Source organism: Ammodytes marinus, assembly GCF_949987685.1.
Source record: "Ammodytes marinus genome assembly, chromosome: 1".
Taxonomy (NCBI): Eukaryota; Metazoa; Chordata; class Actinopteri; order Uranoscopiformes; family Ammodytidae; genus Ammodytes; species Ammodytes marinus.
The window spans coordinates 12016471-12034907 of record NC_137230.1 but is presented as its reverse complement, the minus strand read 5'-3'; the positions used below and the strand labels follow the sequence as shown (position 1 = coordinate 12034907).

Below are 18437 nucleotides of genomic sequence, written 5' to 3'. Positions count from 1 at the left end.
AGCTGATAACTCAAGCATGTTATCTTCAAGGATGCCAAATAGCCTGGGCCTGGAAATAACAAATGCAAAATGTATTCCCCAAAAGACTCCCAAAACAGAGTATTACACTACTCAGGTGAAGAGTGTGCCACAATTAGGCCTATAAGTCATAATGGTAGGATAGGCAAACTAACATTATGCGGAACGTAACAAATTAATCTATGACATTGCTGTCAAATAACTTTTGGGCGGCTATCTTAAATTATCCCAAGAACCACGCTCGTGGTGCGGAGACCTTATCTTATAATAGCTGCTCCATAGCTGAACTTTTGAAGTTGAAGGAAGGAAAACTACAAAACTTCTAGGCAAAGTCTGCGGTGCACCCTGGGAAATTAACTAACACGGGTACGTGAAACCACCATGCACTCAGGGCTTGCATGGCTCTCCATGACGAGAGATGATCAAGAATTAACAAGATCACTCGGAAGGAAAAGCGGGACACTTTTATCCAGTATAGCGCGGCTTCAAAGCGGCTTTTCGGGATTTGCAGCGCTCTGACGGGACTGCCCTCCCTGCTCGGTGGTTCGGTGGTGGGTCGGACCCGGGGCTGCTACGATGTGTGCCCGCTGCTCCACGAAGCTCCGTCGGGGAAGTGAATCTTTCACCGGATGATGGACAGGAACTACCCGACCTCCAGCTTTGCGGACGCGCTGGCTCCACCAGCACAGACCGTAGCTTCTTGGGCCTATGACCGCACTACAGCTAGTGTCAAGCCAAGGTAAAAGATAAAAGAGAGGGACACCTTCCTAAGGAAATGTCGGTGATGGAGGGGCCTAGTTTCGCTATTGGAGGAAAGTGAAGAGGTCGTTGTTGTTATTCGGGACCAGTGGAGGAATTGGTAGAAATCTCGGGATTTGCTCGGAGTTGACTTGTCAGTGGTTTTCCTAGCCGTGTGTACGTACTGTCTCCCACCTTGCTAGTTTTCGCTAGCACACCGCCTTTTCAGCATGGCCACGAACAGAGTTAGTGTAAACTAAAGAGGAATTCGTTTGTATTTGTAATACGATGACCAGCTATGCAACGTAAACTAGCATGTTGTTAGCCTGTTTTCTTGACCCACAGGTGCTCGCTGAAGTAAAAACAAGATAGATAACTAATAGCTTCCAATGCTAGTCATGTTTTGTTATGGCACTTAAAATTAGTGGTAGTATCGGTGTTGTTACCGAAGAGCTGAGACGACGTGTCGTCGTAGCCTATAGTCTAGATAGGTGTGCCATTATATGGTTAAAAGGGGTAATTTGCTGGTTCGTTGACTTTATTTCAACTTGTTTAAATAAAAGCAGAAAGAAAAATTTAACTTGTTTCAGTTGTTAAGCTCTAATACTCAGTCAAACTCAAGACTGTTATGTTACGATCTACTGGGCAATAATGAAAATGGAAAGGAATCACGGGCATTGACAACATTTTTGCACCTGCTACAAACAAGTCAGTTAAGGCTCACATGCAACACCAAAAATAGCAGGACTTTGGGTCACTTGTTAGCCCCCCCCCCCCCCCCCCCTAATCTGATGCAATCAAATAACAGCCCAGCCATAAACTTACCCTTTTATAACAATGTTCAGTGTTGATTTGGCACTGTCTGAGAGGTAATACCCATATGAGGTTGTAGTTGGATGTACTGGACTGCATCAGGCTATATAAAGTGGTGTTTCTAAATAGCTTTGCTTTGACCTGAGTAATAAACAGTGTAATTGACACCATTTTGACAACTGTCAACATAAATTCCTTATAAACGTAAGAAACGTAGAATTGTGGCAGATTTGTTGTATTGGATTGGATGAAATTGCCTGGTGGTCCTATTTAATGTGGCCAGGGAGCGTACATTGGCCTTGGACATATTATGTTAGTTACATAGTAATAGCAGAGAATAGTAGCAAAACAGCAGATAGCCAGTGTGGGTTTGTTCAAGAGACCAGAAAAAGAGGCGGATGACACCCCCTCAGCTCTGTGTTCCTCCACAGATGTTTACCTTCTGGCAAAAACACTTTAGATCAGGCTGGCTGCATCTGATTACCGCTGGTTTTATTTAGCCTCTTTGTCATTATTTTTCCCCTGGTAAAATGTCATAAATCAAACTTTTTTCCCTTTATTTATATCTTATGGTCACAGGCAAACATAATCAGAGCCAAATAGAGCAAGTCATGCTTATTTTTGGAGATCAACAATCATGACTGGTAAATTCTACAGTTAAGACAGTGTTACAGCCATTCAAATGTTTGCAAGAACTATAAACTTCTTAATTAGAGTTGATTACTTGACTCAGTGTTTGTGGTTGATATAAAACACAAACTAATATTCCATAGCCAAAAAGATTGCAGACTTTAGGCCGCTATTTCTTTCCACTGATGACTATTGCCAACATATTTACTCAATATTTATCTGTTTTTTAAATTCGTATTTTAATTTTCCTACAACTTGACAAGTTTTGGTAAGTGTAGCCTAAAATGTAGTTTTTCATATTTAATAATTTACGTTTCGGTCGACAACTTTATTCCTTGCAACAATAATACAATCTTTCAATCTCAGTCATTTCACACTGGAGGTTGTGCCATTGTACTGAATATCAGCACGGCTGTCTGTGATAAGTATTTACGACCACATTACAACATGCTGATATACAATATACATTTATACAACAAATCTACAAGTTTGATTTATAAGCCAACAGTAATAAACAATAACAGATTATGATTTGTTTGTTTATTTAATCATGTATCTGCTTCTGTCTGAGTTGGAGCAGACTTTTGCCAAGCAAAGCATTTTTGACTGGGCTCCTCCCCCACGGTGATTGTAGAAAGGCCAGACTGATTCTGCGGGAGAGAAACAAATGTTAACGCTTGTGAGATCAGGTTGGTCTCACCAGGCTAGAGGGATTCAAACGGTAAAAAGTCCCAGTGCTGTTGTACTCAATCATCACTAATGGAACGACTCTCGTCCAATCAAATCAAATTACTCAATCTGGACTAACTGTTGTATAAAGTTTGATGTATAATAAATAGTTTGGACATGTTGACACATCAATAAAAATTTGGTAATGTTATTGACGTTAACTGTGAATAGGGTGCGGGTCTATCCAGTGTGTCACTCAGTGTAAGCCAAGACCTCCGAAAATGAATTCTTGAAAGCAAGAATGTTTTTGGTCAGAAATAGTAAGGTGTGTCACTGCTGCTTGTGAAGATGAGGGCTCTTGTGTACAGATGGAGTCTTACAAGAGTTTTAGTAAGGTGTTTGGCCACCATGTACTGCAAAAACAGCTTCCATCACCCTTGGCATTGATTCTCCAAGTTTCTGGAACTCTACTGGAGGAATGGACTGGACACTATTCTTCAAAAAGATATTTCCTCAGTTGGTGTTTAGGTGATAGTGGTAGAGAGAGCAGTGTCTACTGGATCAGTCAAACATCTCCCAAAGCTGTTCAATTGGGGTGAGATCCGGTGAATGCAAAAGCCATAGCATTTGATTCACATCATTTTCATACTGGTAAAATCCCTTTGTGGCAGAGAACACTCCCATCAGGATAGAGATGTGTCACTCATTAAACAAAACAATCCCTCTCAATGGTCACTTATGCCCCAGTAGAATGTGGAATCCATGTTTAACTGAGTCCCCCGACCCCTGGCTATATTTTATGGCAATTGTAGGTTGTTATGTAAACAAAATATTCAGACTTACTTTTCACTGAACCCAATAAGTCATGTTTTTTTATTTCTCTACTCTTTTGGTTATTGTAAAATGGTTTTTAAGTGAATTCTGCATACAAACGTATTAAAGTCTTAAAATCTGACTAGCTTTAAGGTGTAGGAAGCCTGCACAGTCTGAGGACATTCTATATTGACGCCCTGAGGAAGAGTTGCTTTATCTGTTTTTCTCTTCTGACATACAGTCACCTATCTTCAAGATCTTAAAGTCTTGCCATCTTGATGCAAAATCAGAATCGACTCAGCATGCTTAGCATTTTTCAGAGCATGATTGGATGTAAATAAACTGTACAATGCAGTGCACCTGTGTGGAAGCATCTGCATTCATTATGATTCTCCACTCATTTATTCAGGTTTGAACCTGGCTGTCACCCAACTGTGTGTATTTGTGTTTTGACGCAGTTCCAGTTATGGTGCAGCACACCTTGATGCAGAGCTCCTCCAGCGGCAAAGCTACAGCTCCATCCACCAGCTGCCCACCTACACTACATCACACCTTCCTGCTGCAGCAGGTGAGTTAGGAATACCACTAACATTGGTTGTACTTCATTACTTACCCCTTGTTGTATAGTATTGCTGATATTTTGTATATATTTTATGTTTTTGCTATTAATTAGTTTTTTAGTGATTGAGGAGATATTGTAGGACGATTGAAAATTATATTTGAGGGTTTAAAGACAATCTTATAATGATATACTGGCCAATATACATTTTCTTTACACAAACCATAGCATATTAACATTTTTTGATAAGGTTCCCTTAATAGTTATCTTTTTATTTAACAAAGTGAGCAAGCAATGTACTGAATTTGAAATTGTACTAATTTTACTTCATTTTGGGCAACTAACAGAATGGTAACACTATGTCTTAACATGTATTTGGCTTCTTTATTTTTTTCAATTTCTTGTCATCCAACATCAATGCCAGTATATCTGCAATGCAATGTATCAGCCTGGCCCATTTTTCTGTGGGACGTTTGTAGATCACTAAAGGCTAGTGAGAAATGTTTCCGTTGTTTTACGTGGGTGAAGTAACCCTTGTAAGGCTCTTATTTACTTTCCACATGGGATTGGGTTTATTTCATCTCCGTTCCTGTGGTCATCCTTCTTTTCCTCTTTTGACTGTCTGTCAGCAGCCCTTGACTCCAGCAGTACTACTTCTGAGACCTCTATCATGAGCTTCCTGTCAGCAATGGAGTCGAGAAGCCTTCAGGCTGGTCCTGTTAGTGCCTCTCTGCTTCCTCCTTTCAGACCCCCATCGTGGCCTGCTGGTGAGAACACATTCACTCATTTAGTGTTTTGATTACACTACACCCATCTACTGTGGTAAAGCCAATTATTTCTATTATGAAAGCTACATTTATAGTCTTTATGAGTATTTTTGAGAAACATATTTACTGATAGAACTTATTCAAGAGTCTAATGATTTAATCTACAATCCAAAGTACAGAATACTATTGTGAAATAGACCTTGTATTTTACATATTAACTCCAATATTGACTATCAATAATTTAAAAAGGTATTTAACAACTTCTAAACTGACCTATAGTTTCACTTGCAACTAAAGGATGACTGCATGATATGAAAGATAAAGAACACATTCTATATTATTGAAACTATGAGCATTAGCATGTTATGTATATTGTTTGAATAAAGCTGAGAATTAAGGCAAGACTGGTTGAAACTATCTTGTACCTGGAGAAGGGCTTTACTGAACTGAACAATAAAGTAAGCACAGTTAAGCTGGATTGTGAGCTCAGTATTTCCATGTATTTTGTTCATATCAGAATTGTATTTATTATTTATACAGGCTTAATTTATTATGATCGGATTACATCCCTTATATTGTCTATTCTCTGCAATGCAGGTACCAACTCTTCTGCCACAGAGCTGTATTTGACTGGAGCCCTGCCTTCTACTGCCACTTTCCCCTCTCCTGCTGTCCTGTCATCCTATCAGCACACTGGTGCCTACCCTTCCAGGAGTTACACTACCAACCCTTCCTTGGCTCTCCAGGATCCTGCCTTCAGCACTTCCACCAATGGCCTGTTTTCTCACCACGACCCTCTACTCCATCTCAAATCAAGCCAAACCATGCTTCCCACCGCACTGGCCTTCAATCATCTCTCTGGCCCCACTTTGGGCTCGCCTCTGCCTGTACAGTCCTCCACTTACCGCTCAGCCCAGGAGTCAGCACCCCACCTCCTACAACCCCAGTTCAGCCTGCTACCTTCTGCCCCTCACAGTGGCCTGCAACCCTACGGGCCCACCGTTTTCTCAGGCTCTATCGAAAGAGCGCTTCAGCGTGAATGTAGTGTGATCAAACACCACCAGAGGCCTTCCAGTAACAATGCAGCCTCGGAGCAATTGCCCAATTCAGAGCACTCCTTACAGGGCTACTTTGGCTCTGGCAGTGAAGCAGATGTGTCCTACCAGCAGGACACATCGCGTCGGACTCCAGTGTCCTCAGTAGCAGATTCTTCCCAGGGACTAAATCGTGCTCCACAACCCAAAACAGACTCATTAACTCAAGCTTATTCATCCACTTCTCTGCCTAAAGTTAAAGACTGCTCTTCCAAACTAGCTCCACACCCCACAGCAGGCGAAGAGAGTCACTCTCAGAACCTGACAGGAGGAGGATCTCCCGAGCGCTACTCCTCCCCAGTACAGAAACAGAACTCTGTGATTGCTAATCAGCAGTCAGTCCAGCTATCCAGCCTTATGTCTAGTAGTCTAGCTCAACCCTATATCACCCCCCATACTAAGTCACAAGCCTCCCATTCCAGCTCGGAGAAACTCTCAACCCTTTACAAGACTCTGCCTTCACTGTCCAGCCAGTCTGACAACGTGGCGTCTGTAAGTCAGACTCTCGTTTACTCATCCAGTTCCGGACTGAACCAGGAACAGGCTATCCAATATGGAGCCCAGGTCTCTGCCTTGTGTCAGGGGAATCTCTCAGAGAGTTACCAGACCTCCCACTCTCAGGGCACCCCAAATGTGGCTTTTACATCTCAGTCACAGGGGCAGGCTTCGGTGACTCTGTCTCAGAGCTACGCCACAGGACAATCTCTCAACCAATCGCTGAACTCCTCTTACCCTCCCACGTGTGTGCGCAGTCTGCCCACGTCAAATTCTACACAGGACTACACCCTCACGCACAACACTATGTCCCAGCAGCAGCCACAGCCCCATAAATGTGTGTTGTCTGCACAGTTGCCTACTTACTCTGCCACTGCTCAAGCCTTACACAATAACACCAGATCTTCAATACAGGACATAAAGCCAACATATGGCAAACAAAAACTTGAAGAGCTGCCTATTCAGGTCCTAAATGCTCTCCAGCAGGTTGCTATGGATGCCTCTTCTGCAGTTAACAATATGTCCCCTCAAAACAACGTCATATATGTTGTTTCAAAAATGGATGATAATCACAAAACACAAAGCGTTATTCGTAGCAATTCGCGGTCCGATGACCAGCTGGTGGGACTAAGTCATACAAACATAGCACAGGTAAAGGATGAAAGGATGGGTCCCTTGAGCCAACAGCACATTCATCTAAGCAGTACCAATGGTCATGAAACTTCCAACACGATAACTACAAACTCCAGTCTTCTACCTTCACATATAAATCTCAAATCTCCTGAGCCACATCAACAAAACCACCACAGTCATAGTCAGTCCCAGACACAACCGGCCCACAGCCAATATATCACCGTCCCCAGCACTCAGGTTCTCCTCGATCATAACCAGATGATTCTGCTTCAGCAGCCCCTTGTCCACCATGGGCAAAACACTTCAAAGGTTGTATCGATGCAAGGTATCCAACCAGGCCAAGATTTAGGCCATGTTCATGTCCAGTATCTTCAGATGGATAGAGAACTGCTGGGTGCCAGTGTCAGCGAAGCCCAGAGTCAGCAGGGCACAGTAGTCTCTGAACAGAGCTCAAGATGCCCCGATCCCTCTAAACACCACTACAGCCAGTCGGCAACGAACGATACCAAGAACCACTTTGCTCTCAACTCCATTTGCTTCCCCGACTCAATGTTACTCGCAGACGACCGAAATATCTTGTCAAACGTTGACGACATCCTGGCTGCCACAGTGGCGGCCTGCGGCGTCACACCACAAGATTTCGTCAAAGCAACGTCCTCTGCTGAGGCTGAAATGGCAGCGATGGCGAGCCCGGTTGATTCGAAATGTCACTTCCAGACTGTGGACCTAAGGCACATGTCACCAGGTTTCTCCTCAGCACAACATCAAATCATCACCAACTCTAACTCCCACACCATGACACTAAATGGAGGTCAGATGAGCACAGACTGTCCGGGGCGGTCCTTTCACCACCACAACAGCAGTTCTGAGCTTGACACAAATGGCGATGGAGGGGGCTCAGAGAGTGATTACCACTCGGCCGGGCATGTGTACGACCCTTCAGCTCTCCAGAACAGAGTCAAAGGAATGGCAAAGTGTAACAAAACCGAGGATGGGCTCATGGAATGCCCAGGTAGTGAAGAGTTTCCCAAGAAGAAGGCTCGCTCTAAATCCTTGACCAAAGCAGGTGGTCCTGAGGAGGACGGTGGACAGGCCAGACCGCCGGGCAAGCGCAGCGGGCAGGCAAAGCGGCAAAACTCCAGGGGCAGTGATGTCGGCTCACCGTCCGCCTCACAAAGCGCTTACGACGGCTGCCCGCAGCAGGAGAGAATGAGGCAGAAGATCCGTGAAGTGGAAGAGAAACAGCCAGAGGTCAAAACTGGCTTTATCGGCTCCTTCCTGGACTTCATAAAATCTGGGCCCAAACAGCAATACTCCCCAAGTCCCACTCGAACAATCAATCGCCCGAGGAAGCCCTGCACCTCATCCAAACCACCGCCCTGTGCTTTGCCTGGTTTGCCTCCCAAAGTGCAGACTTTGCAGGGGCCCACGATTCCCCAAGAAAGTCAAGGAGCAATCTCTCAGCAGAAACGTCTGGATGAAGATCTGCAAAAGAACTTGGAGACTCTACCTTCGTTCAGCTCAGATGAGGAGGAGAACACTGGGAAGAACCAGGCCCTAAGGAACAGCATTACCTCAGCACTTTCAGCTCTTGATGAGTCTTCAGATCGGAAAACCAGGCCAGGTAATGATATCCTCCTTAATCTTGTATATAATTCCCAATATTGTTTTTGGGTTTCTGCCTGTCCTTAAAAAGTCTAGAATCCATCTGAATTTCAGCCCTGTAAAATGCCTTAAGCTATAGTCTGTTTCTTTTTCATAAAAATTAATGTCGGTTACATCCAAGTCATCGTCGAACGAGTTGACACAAAATTGAGTCTATCAACCCCACAAAACTCACTGGGTATTTCTCAGTATGGCAGCGTTTACAAACTGGTGTTACCCCCTGACACTGGCACAGGAGCTCATAATATCCCAAGAAGCGCCAAAGAAATGTTTCAGTTGTTGATTTTTTTGCTTAAAAAAAACCTGGATGTACAGCAGGAGGTATAAAATCCTCATGTACGTAGATGCGCCGACAGTGTTGTTGTAATAACTCAGAATTCCTCATGGAGGCATCAGTAGTTACGCACTATAGTTTTAAATAGGTTTCTGACTTGAAGAAATTGATTCCATTATAGTGGTGATACGGGACCATCCCCACCCAACTCCAGTGGATGAATTGCAATTTTTAACCATCATAGTGTCAATTACATTTTTAAAAAGACAAGACAGATGCATGCTCGTGCTGTGTTTTACACAGAAGTGCTTATGGTTGATTTGATTGTTTAATAAAACAATTGTGTGCGTGCTCACATAAATGGGGTGTGATTATTTTTCAGATGGATAGATTGTTAAAAAATATGTTGAAAGTGAATGGCCTTCGCTATTTTATTTAAATGTTGGACATCTTGGATGTTGATTTAATTTAGGAATATGAGAAAAATATCCTTGTTCAGTGTTCTCCAAGTTCTAAAAGTAATACATGTAAAGCAAAGTTATATTTGCCTATTTTTTTCTTACTGACCCGTGACCACTTGGTGCAATGCACCACTATTGCATTATGAAGTAAACATTATACAGTTTGATTCAATTCAGTTCCAGATAGTTCTCAGCTAAATCATGAGTAGTGGTTACTTTGAAGGTGGTTTACTACGTCGGTTGGACTTTGTCTGTCCCATCTGTTGCTGCTATATTGTCATTAAGGAACTTCATCATACATGAGGAATGAATAATCCTCAGATGTTAGTTATTTTGTTAATATGCTGTGATGCATTTGTCTGTGAACTTTTTTCTCCCTCTGAATGAATGCTCTCTAAAATATTTAGATTTTATTGTACATTCAGTTCTAGGGGTGGGAATCTCTTGGCACCTCACGATTCGATTCCGATTCCGAGGTCACCGTTTCGATTCAAAATCGATTCTCAATGCATCTCGATGCAATTTTTTTTTACGTACCTATGTGTGATTTTCAAAAATATATTTATATACACATCTGAGTTTGCTACTCAGAGTTTGCTAATCACTTCCTACTTGTGTGATGATCATTAAATACAATCAACAGATGAATTACCTTCTCTAATATTGTATTAGAGAAAAAGCTTTTCTTGTCACAAATATGACTATATGACCAGTGCAATAATCAATGCAGCTTTCAACACAATATGGAAGTATGTAAAACCTAAACCGATTCAGTTTAATTTTCTTTCTACTCTTGTAAATCATGTTTCTATAGGATTTCTATTATTTTCTATGTCATTTCAACACATTGTGCAAACAGTTTGGCTTGGAATTCAGCTCTCATACAAAAACGTCAACAGACACAAAGCCAGTGCAAGTCATATGGGTTTGCTGCTCTCTGCCCTTTTGTCGCCACTTTTAACAACTCGCACTTGTGTGGTGTGCATGCGCAGTGGTGCAGGAAATACTAATATTAAATACTAGTAAAAAAATAAATAAAAAAAAATATTTATTAATCGATTCGGAATCGTTCAAGAGAGAATCGCGATTAATCGGAAAATCGATTATTTTTCCCACCCCTATTCAGTTCAGTCTATTTGAGTTGTCCTTTTCTTGTTTCTTTTTAGTGATGTTTCTCTTTACACACGTTCATATCTTTTCAAACACTTCCCCAGATCACCCAGTCCCTGGTACGATGATGAAGCTCGATCATGTTCCCCCCATGCCACACACCGTCATCGAGACCTGTTTGTCGCAGCAGGCTGCCGCTCCCACGCCGACAACACAGGCCGTCTCAGCAGCAGGGAATGCGTTTGTGGCCAAAGGGGAGCCCAAAGACACACCCCCGGGCCAGTTGGCTGTGCAGCTGATGAGTGTGGCCATGGAGGGACTGACTGACGAGGAGCTCTCCGACAGCGGAGGGGAGGGGATGTACCGGGAGAGAGACGAGTTTGTCGTCCGGAACGAGGACATCGAAATCATAAAGGTACAGCCTGAAAGAAACATGGCAGAAAATGAATGTTTGCGCAGGGTCTTAAAAGCATTAAAAAGAGCATTGAAGAGCAAGAGTATTTTCAAAATAAGGCCTTAAAAGTATTGCATTTCCTCTTACACCTAAGGTTACAGAAAAGGTTTTATTGATTTATTTTCTTACACTTAAAACTGTTACTGCGAGTTGAAAGTCTGTAATAAACTGTGTTATGAACATGTGTTAAGGTGACAATGAGAGCAGGCAATGAGCCTCCAGCCATCTGGAAGGTGCAAAAGGCTCTGCTGCAGAAATTTGTGCCGGAGCTGCGAGATGGAAAGAGAGTTTTCTCTGCCACGAATAGTGTGAGTAGATGCAAACGCACCATTACCCATGCATGCATGTCAGGAGTATTTGATCATTCTAAATCATTTGTCTTTTTTCCGCGACGGGTAACACGTTGTTTTTCTTTGTATGTGTGTAGTATCTCGGATACTTCGGTGACGCCAAGACCATGTACCAGAGGGTATATGTGAAGTTCTTGGACACCGTTAACAAAAGGGAGTATGTGCGTGTTTGTAGTCGGAAGCCACGCTGCAAGCCTATGAACTCGCTAAGGTACGCTAAGAGTGTCGATTGATGGAATTTAACCATATCTTATAAACGCGTCGCTTGAGTGGGCTAACTTTCATTGTTCTACCATCCAACCAGGGGTGTTCAGGTGAAAACTTTGCTGGGCTTGACGGCCGTCTCTTCCTCGGTCTCCCAAAGCCAAAAGCCTCGACCCAAACAACCCAAGCCCAGGGCAGAACCCCCACCCAAGAAGAGGAAGAAATGGAAGGAGGAGTTCTCATCTACTGCCTCGGCATCATCAGCGGAAGAAGCTGATGAAGAGGATGGTGAAGAAGCCTTTTGACTTTTTTCATTAAAGGTCACCTATTTTGCAAAAATTCACTTTTTCACGTTTTTTCGACATTAATATGGGTCCCTGGTATGACTAGATACTCCCAAAGTATGAGGAAAAACCACCCTCTCTCCTTTTCTCCACCTCCACTTTTCCGAGAACCTGTGTTCAAACACCCCGTTCCGATTTTTAACCCCAAAATGATGCCCATCCCCATTACCAACCTTACTAAGCACTACATCCACCAGTGATAAGCACACCCCCAGATACCACTGCATCACTGCCAGTTAGATTCAAACCAGCAGGTAGATTAAGGTCCAATCAGAGCAGACTGGGCTTTTTGGAAGGTGTGGCTTAAAGAGACAAGCTCTAAAACAGACCTTTTCAGAGAGAGGCTGAAAAGAGGAGAGTCAACAATGGCACTATGAGAAATGTGAAGTTTTTGTTTGGACACTACACAATGAAAACGGTTTCTTAGTAGAAACTCAAAAAACTATTTTTAACCTGAAAATGAGCAAAATATGTGAGCTTTAAAGCCAGTTTGGATATAATATGATATGATTGCAGACTAAATGTGTTCTCCCTTTCACACTACCTCTTGATGCCCTCCTGACCTTTCAGTGCCGTTTGCTTCACGGTTCCTCAACACACGGACCATGAAAGAGACATTCAAGAGCTTTGTGGAGCTGCTCATCAGCGTTGCCTTAGACGAAAATGTGATGATGACACTTGAGAGGGCAAATGGTGAGTGGGTTGACTTTAAAGTCGGGGTGCAACGGATCACAAAACTCACGGTTCGGATTGTGTCACGGTTTCTTGAGTCACGGGTCGGATCATCTTTGGATCATCAACAGTACAAAAGGGAAAAAATAAATAAAAACACAAATATGACTTTGCTTTCAATTACCTTTGCGTTTTATTTTTCTAAAATCCACAGTAGATTACAAAATAGCCTGTGTCCACAAAGGCTATTTGAAATAGAATGTTAAAATATTCAAAAACAAAATACAGTGCTAAATTAGGTTATATTCCTGCTTCATTTAATCATTGCTTGTAGTGACTGAGTGTGCAGAGAGAGAGAAAGATATGCAGACAGACAGAGGGAGGAAACGATAGCTTTATTTTATCATTTTGTCAAAAATTATAAAATCACTGGCTTTAGACTGACTCCCCAGTCCCAAGCCGATCAGCTGATGCAAACAGCTGTTTGAAACTTAGATGAAAACGGAACTGAAACTAAACTATCCTGACCTTGCTTGGCTGACTTAAAGGAATACTTCACCCATACGGAACCGGCATTCTATCATTATAAAATCACTATTATAATATAATGAATGAGGTTTTTCTTCCCTCAGTCTTCCCTTGGACCATAAAACACGCTTTCTGCCTTTTCTCAGGCTAGGATAAACTGATTTCTAAAATGTTTGCACATTTATACGACATAGGATCTCAGAGTTCAATACGTACACCTTCATATTTCCACTAGTGAAGTAGGTCTTTAAGGTGGAGCAGCCAAATATAGCCTAAATGAATAAATATTGTTACTAAACACAATTTGCTGTGTGATTTTCGTCAGTAGCCTACAGTCGTTCGAGATTCTAGGCTCCGATCGCCACTAACTACAACATATCGCCTATCACGTGAACACACAGCTGTTTGTTTTTTTGTTTTGTTTTTTGCATATTCACCCAACCCGCGGGTCACGTGCGTCCCGAACTGTGTGGGTTGATCCGTACGGACCACGGGTAACCCGTGATCCTTTGCACCACTACTTTTAAGGCATTGAGCTAATTGTTTTCTGTTGAGTTATTGGCTTGATAGTTGACCAAAATCTAAATGGAAAAACTGAAAACAAAGGTCAGGGAGTGGTCTGAAACTATGTTGACTTTTTAACCTACTATGTTTCAGATGATTTGCTGCTGCCAAATATGAGAAGAGTGGATGGGATGCTCATCGACAATAGGAAACGCCTGCTTCACAAACTGCACATAGGGCAGGTCCTTAAGGTGGGTGAATCTCTTAGATTACTCTCATAAGCAGAGAGCACACATTTTGGTACTGGCTAACCAATATCATAATTGAAAAGCGATTGTACAAACATTAACTCTGGATGCATCCCAAGTTAACTCTCCTGTTCTGTGTGTCCAGACGGCTTTAGACAGCTTCCCAGAGATCTCCGTGGTGACAGAACTGAAGAAGGATGGGGAAACCCCGGCCTTTAAGGTGCGTCTCAGCGGGAAGGCCTACAACAAGAAAACCATGAAGCCCCACAAAATACCTAACAAAGTGCCACAGGTAAAACGAGATTATCCCTGCCTTTGAAATCGCATAACACTTTCTTTTTACTACACTACATCGTACAGAAACAGTTTACATAAAGTAGGCATATCATTGGGAAATACTTGAACTTATTAATTTGATCATAACATTGCCCCTTGAACTTGTGAGCTGCAAGTGCTGCTTCAACTGTGCAATGGATTGTGGGTCATAACAGCAACAACAACAAAAAACATACTGGTTTTAACACAAACAATTGCAACTGGATATTTTTTTAGCATACTGTATTCGACCACATTATTTTCTTCCATACCAAATAGCAGGGAAGTATGATGTTCGAACACAGCCAATGTTTTGGTCTAAAAAGAAAATCACTGTGCTCTCAATGTATGCCCAGCAGAGGGTGCAGTGTAACCATTCTATGTTACTCACTTATACCTTTATTCAGTTGAGACATACTGTATACTGCATGTATAAAAGAGGTTGAGCGCGAAATCTTCTCTACACTTTCCTGTCATGCAATTTCTTATCTAGGACATTATGATTAGAATTTTCAAATGTCTCGAATTTCCCTTTTTAGGAATATACAGTGGACCAGCAGAAAACCCAGTGGTTCTCTCTGTACCACTCTTTGCAGCATTACAAGTACCACACATACCTCATGTGTAAGGACGAGGTAAGACATAGTTGTTCTGATGTGTGCTCACTGTGCAGAATCGTTTAGAATTGGATGAGCTGTTTTCTGTGTAAATGCTAAGACAATGCAGATTTTACTTTCTGACAACAAATTATTTGCAGGTTTAACTTCAGATGGTAATTATTCTGGTGAATATTTTCTGTATTAAGCTCAGCTGTTCTGTTTGTGGTTGTGCCCTCCAGATTGCGTCTCTGCGGGTGCAGGCGGGGAACCTGGGGCAGGAGGAGACGGTACAGAAGTGCCTGCAGAACGGAGCTTGGGTAGAGGGGCTCTTTGATCGCTTTGGAGAGCTGATCAATCAAGTGCAGCAGGCCTGCCGATGATCCAGCCTCCACGGGCTCCGTTTAAGCAACAAGAGAATGCCTCCAGCTCAGAAAGGCAGCCGGGAAGGATGGAGTGAGTCTCCCCTTCCAGCCACAGAGAGATTTGAATCAGGGACCGTTCAGCAGACTTCCCTGAAAGACAGTCATAGGGGCCTGAAAGTGGCAGCATGTGAACAGCGGGGAAAGCGGTAACGCTGCATCCCACAAGGAAGCGCTAAGTTGATCGACAGAGGACAAGGACTTTGTTTTTGAAAGCATTTTTGTACGACTTCCACTAAATGCTTCTCCTAGTCTTTGTAGATTTTTGTAGTTACAAGCTCACTTTTTCTGGGCCTTTTCATAGATTTTATATAGTTTTTATCTTTGTTTCAGTTGAATGCCAGATCATACCCAGTGAGTATGCACTAGATAGTAAGCAGTCGGCATAGGAAATAGAGCACAGCAAATAAAATGCAGAATTGTGATTGCCTAAAGTAATAACAAGCCTCCATCAAATCATTTGATAATAATGTATGTTTAAAATAAATCTCTATATATTATATATAACTGTAGCTTATATACTGTTTGTAAAAACATATCCATTTTGTTATGGAGAGCCAACTTATATATAATGTACATTTTGTATAAAAGAACAGGGGGATGGGGACTGCAGTAATTCTTAGTAACTATAAACTATCTATTGTGGTTTAACTTTTATGATTCAGACAGCCCTTTTATGAGATGTACAAAGGAGTAGAGCTGGTTCCAGTACTGCTTTTTATGAATTTTGTTAATCTTATAGTTTTACCGTGACTTATATGAGGGTAAAATAAATAAGAGTTGTCTTTATACTCCTTACAGACATAGCCCACATTTTATGACAAATAGATATATATTTTTCACAGAAGTAAATAATGTTATGTTCTCTTTTTCATTACGATTTATGAGACACTTTTTTTTTCTTTGTTTTTTTCCTGTTTTCCAAAATTGACTCTTTATAAGTCGGTTATTGATTTTATGCCATCAAAATCTTGTTCTTTACAGATGCAGTTTGTAAATAAAGTGTCGCATGCATTAGTTGTTTGCTTCCGTATGTTTTTGTCTGAATGTAAATTAGTGATGGTTGCTTTTTTTGCAAGTGTCGCGATGCAATTCTCTTCATCAAAAATAGAAAATTATTTTCCTTATTGAAAAACATGGTGATTTTAAAAGTCACAACAAGATGCCTACAATCTGTAAGTATCTCCTCTGAAGTACTTCTACCAGGAAGACAGTATTGGGTTTGAGAATTGAGAGAGCATGACTATACCAAGGTTGCTTGGTTGGTACATAAGATTGGCTCCATTGTACTTGGTAATTGGTGTTATTTCAGAGGCTGCTAGAGTGAGTTCATCATGCTACATTAGTTATTCTTTCACTGACACAACAATGCCTCAAGAAGCCTCAACACAGAAAGTCCAGTCAACACTGTTACTTTCCTGCTTTGCCTAAACTTATTACCAATATACTTATTACACCTTTACTTACTGGTCCCCAACTCAAAATTCATTTCTCCAGTGCACAGCTCTGAGAGGCACATTACTTTTTAAAGGTGGAGTCACTGATTCTGGAGGATCATTGTTGTCAAATAATGTATTTTTCAAAATCAGTGACTATCTCCTCACAATACGCTATACTGTGTGTGCGTGCTGTAATAAATAATCCAGTGTTTATACACACCCTAGGCTCTGAACACGTTGCAAGCTACACTCTTGTTTACATTTCCTTTGTTTACATACCAGTTTACAGAGCTTAGGCTATGAATGATTGGAACGACTGGATTTATTTTCACACAAAGTATGGACAGGTAGCTGATCATTCGGAAATATTCCCTGATCTTGACAAGTGATTTTGTCAAGAAGCTTTTTCCAGAATCACTGACTACACCTTTTAATTTCACCTGCGTGTGTACAGTGTGCAACTAATATTGTCTCATAATTCTAGAAGGAGGACGTCGCAAAGCCAGACAATCTGTTGCTGTGGTTCTCGTCCGCCATGCTCTCATGACCAAACTATTCACTGATGATGGGGTGGCTGACTTTGTGTTGTCTGAGAGAGAGAGAGAGAGAGAGATAGAGAGGGGTCTTCTTGAGCCTGTTGAATAAAATATGATTGTCCAGTCCCGCCACAATGCAAAAATTACTGGCAACCCCCGAAACAACAAAAGTGCCTCTGTTACTGCAGTGAGGGCCCTGTGAGGAGAGACACTGTCCTCTGTCTCTCAGTCTTTGCGGAGGAAGGCCTGCCAAGCAAGCGTTTGGGATTCCAGTACGGGCAGAGAGACAGTTTCTGAATGTCTGCACTCCAGATGATAAGCGTATGAATTTTAATGCACTTCATTGTTCCATATGTGGGAGATAGACTGAGAGGACCCTTGAGGCAGCGTGAGAATGTGTCCCTCCAACTCATAACAATCATGAGTTGGAGTGACACTGAAAACACCGACTGCCCTATTGGTTTGCAGTAAAGCTTAATGCGCTGTGAGTTGATGGTGTTGTTTTAAAGCTGTTTTTACCAATCAACCCTAACCCTTATTTTTCTTTCAGAATTATCATCGGGTCTGAGTACTTCTTCCATTACTCAGCATGTGATGACTGTGTATATTGCTCAAAAAAATCTTGTTTTCACGAATCCCCCAATTTTAACAAGTGCTTATCTAATCCCCAACCACCCCAAAGTAACTGCAATGCTCAAAACTGTCCCTGCCACCTGTTAGTGTCTTAACACTTCTGGAGAAAATTCCTCAGGACTTTTGTCATCGTCATAACTGTAAACAAGCCCATTATTTTACTAACAACGCATGACCGATAAGTATGAAGGGGAAAGAAAAGGAAGTATGCATGGCTTTCCGGGCACATGGGGAGAGAGAGCAGAGTAAATATTACTCTGACCTTGTAGGCTAGAATTTGTGATTGTATTAACCAGAGTGCTCTTGCTCTCGCTCTCTCGCTCTCTCTCTCTCTCTCTCTCTCTCTCTCTCTCTCCCATTGTCCGTCTCGGTGTCCAACAAATGTTTCACTCTACAACACTGAAGTCAGCTTTGAGGCAGGTTTTTCCAAATACCAACTGATCAGACGCTTTC

General features: G+C 42.0%; 1 protein-coding gene across 2 annotated transcripts; it reads left to right on the top strand.

Annotated features, from left to right (window-relative positions):
* Window positions 1-400: 400 nt before the first annotated feature.
* Window positions 401-16390, top strand: qser1 (glutamine and serine rich 1). Of its 2 annotated transcripts, none has more exons than XM_080025788.1 (13): window positions 401-757; window positions 4140-4249; window positions 4873-5007; window positions 5605-8853; window positions 10844-11154; window positions 11385-11501; window positions 11621-11754; window positions 11848-12035; window positions 12662-12784; window positions 13949-14046; window positions 14189-14335; window positions 14898-14993; window positions 15197-16390. In XM_080025788.1, the coding sequence occupies exons 1-13, from the start codon at window positions 648-650 to the stop codon at window positions 15335-15337; spliced, it is 4959 nt and encodes a 1652-aa protein (XP_079881914.1). In that variant the 5' UTR covers window positions 401-647; the 3' UTR covers window positions 15338-16390. The 2 variants fall into 2 exon arrangements, with proteins under 2 accessions (XP_079881914.1, XP_079881913.1); XM_080025787.1 differs by having other exon boundaries at window positions 4870-5007.
* Window positions 16391-18437: the final 2047 nt, after the last annotated feature.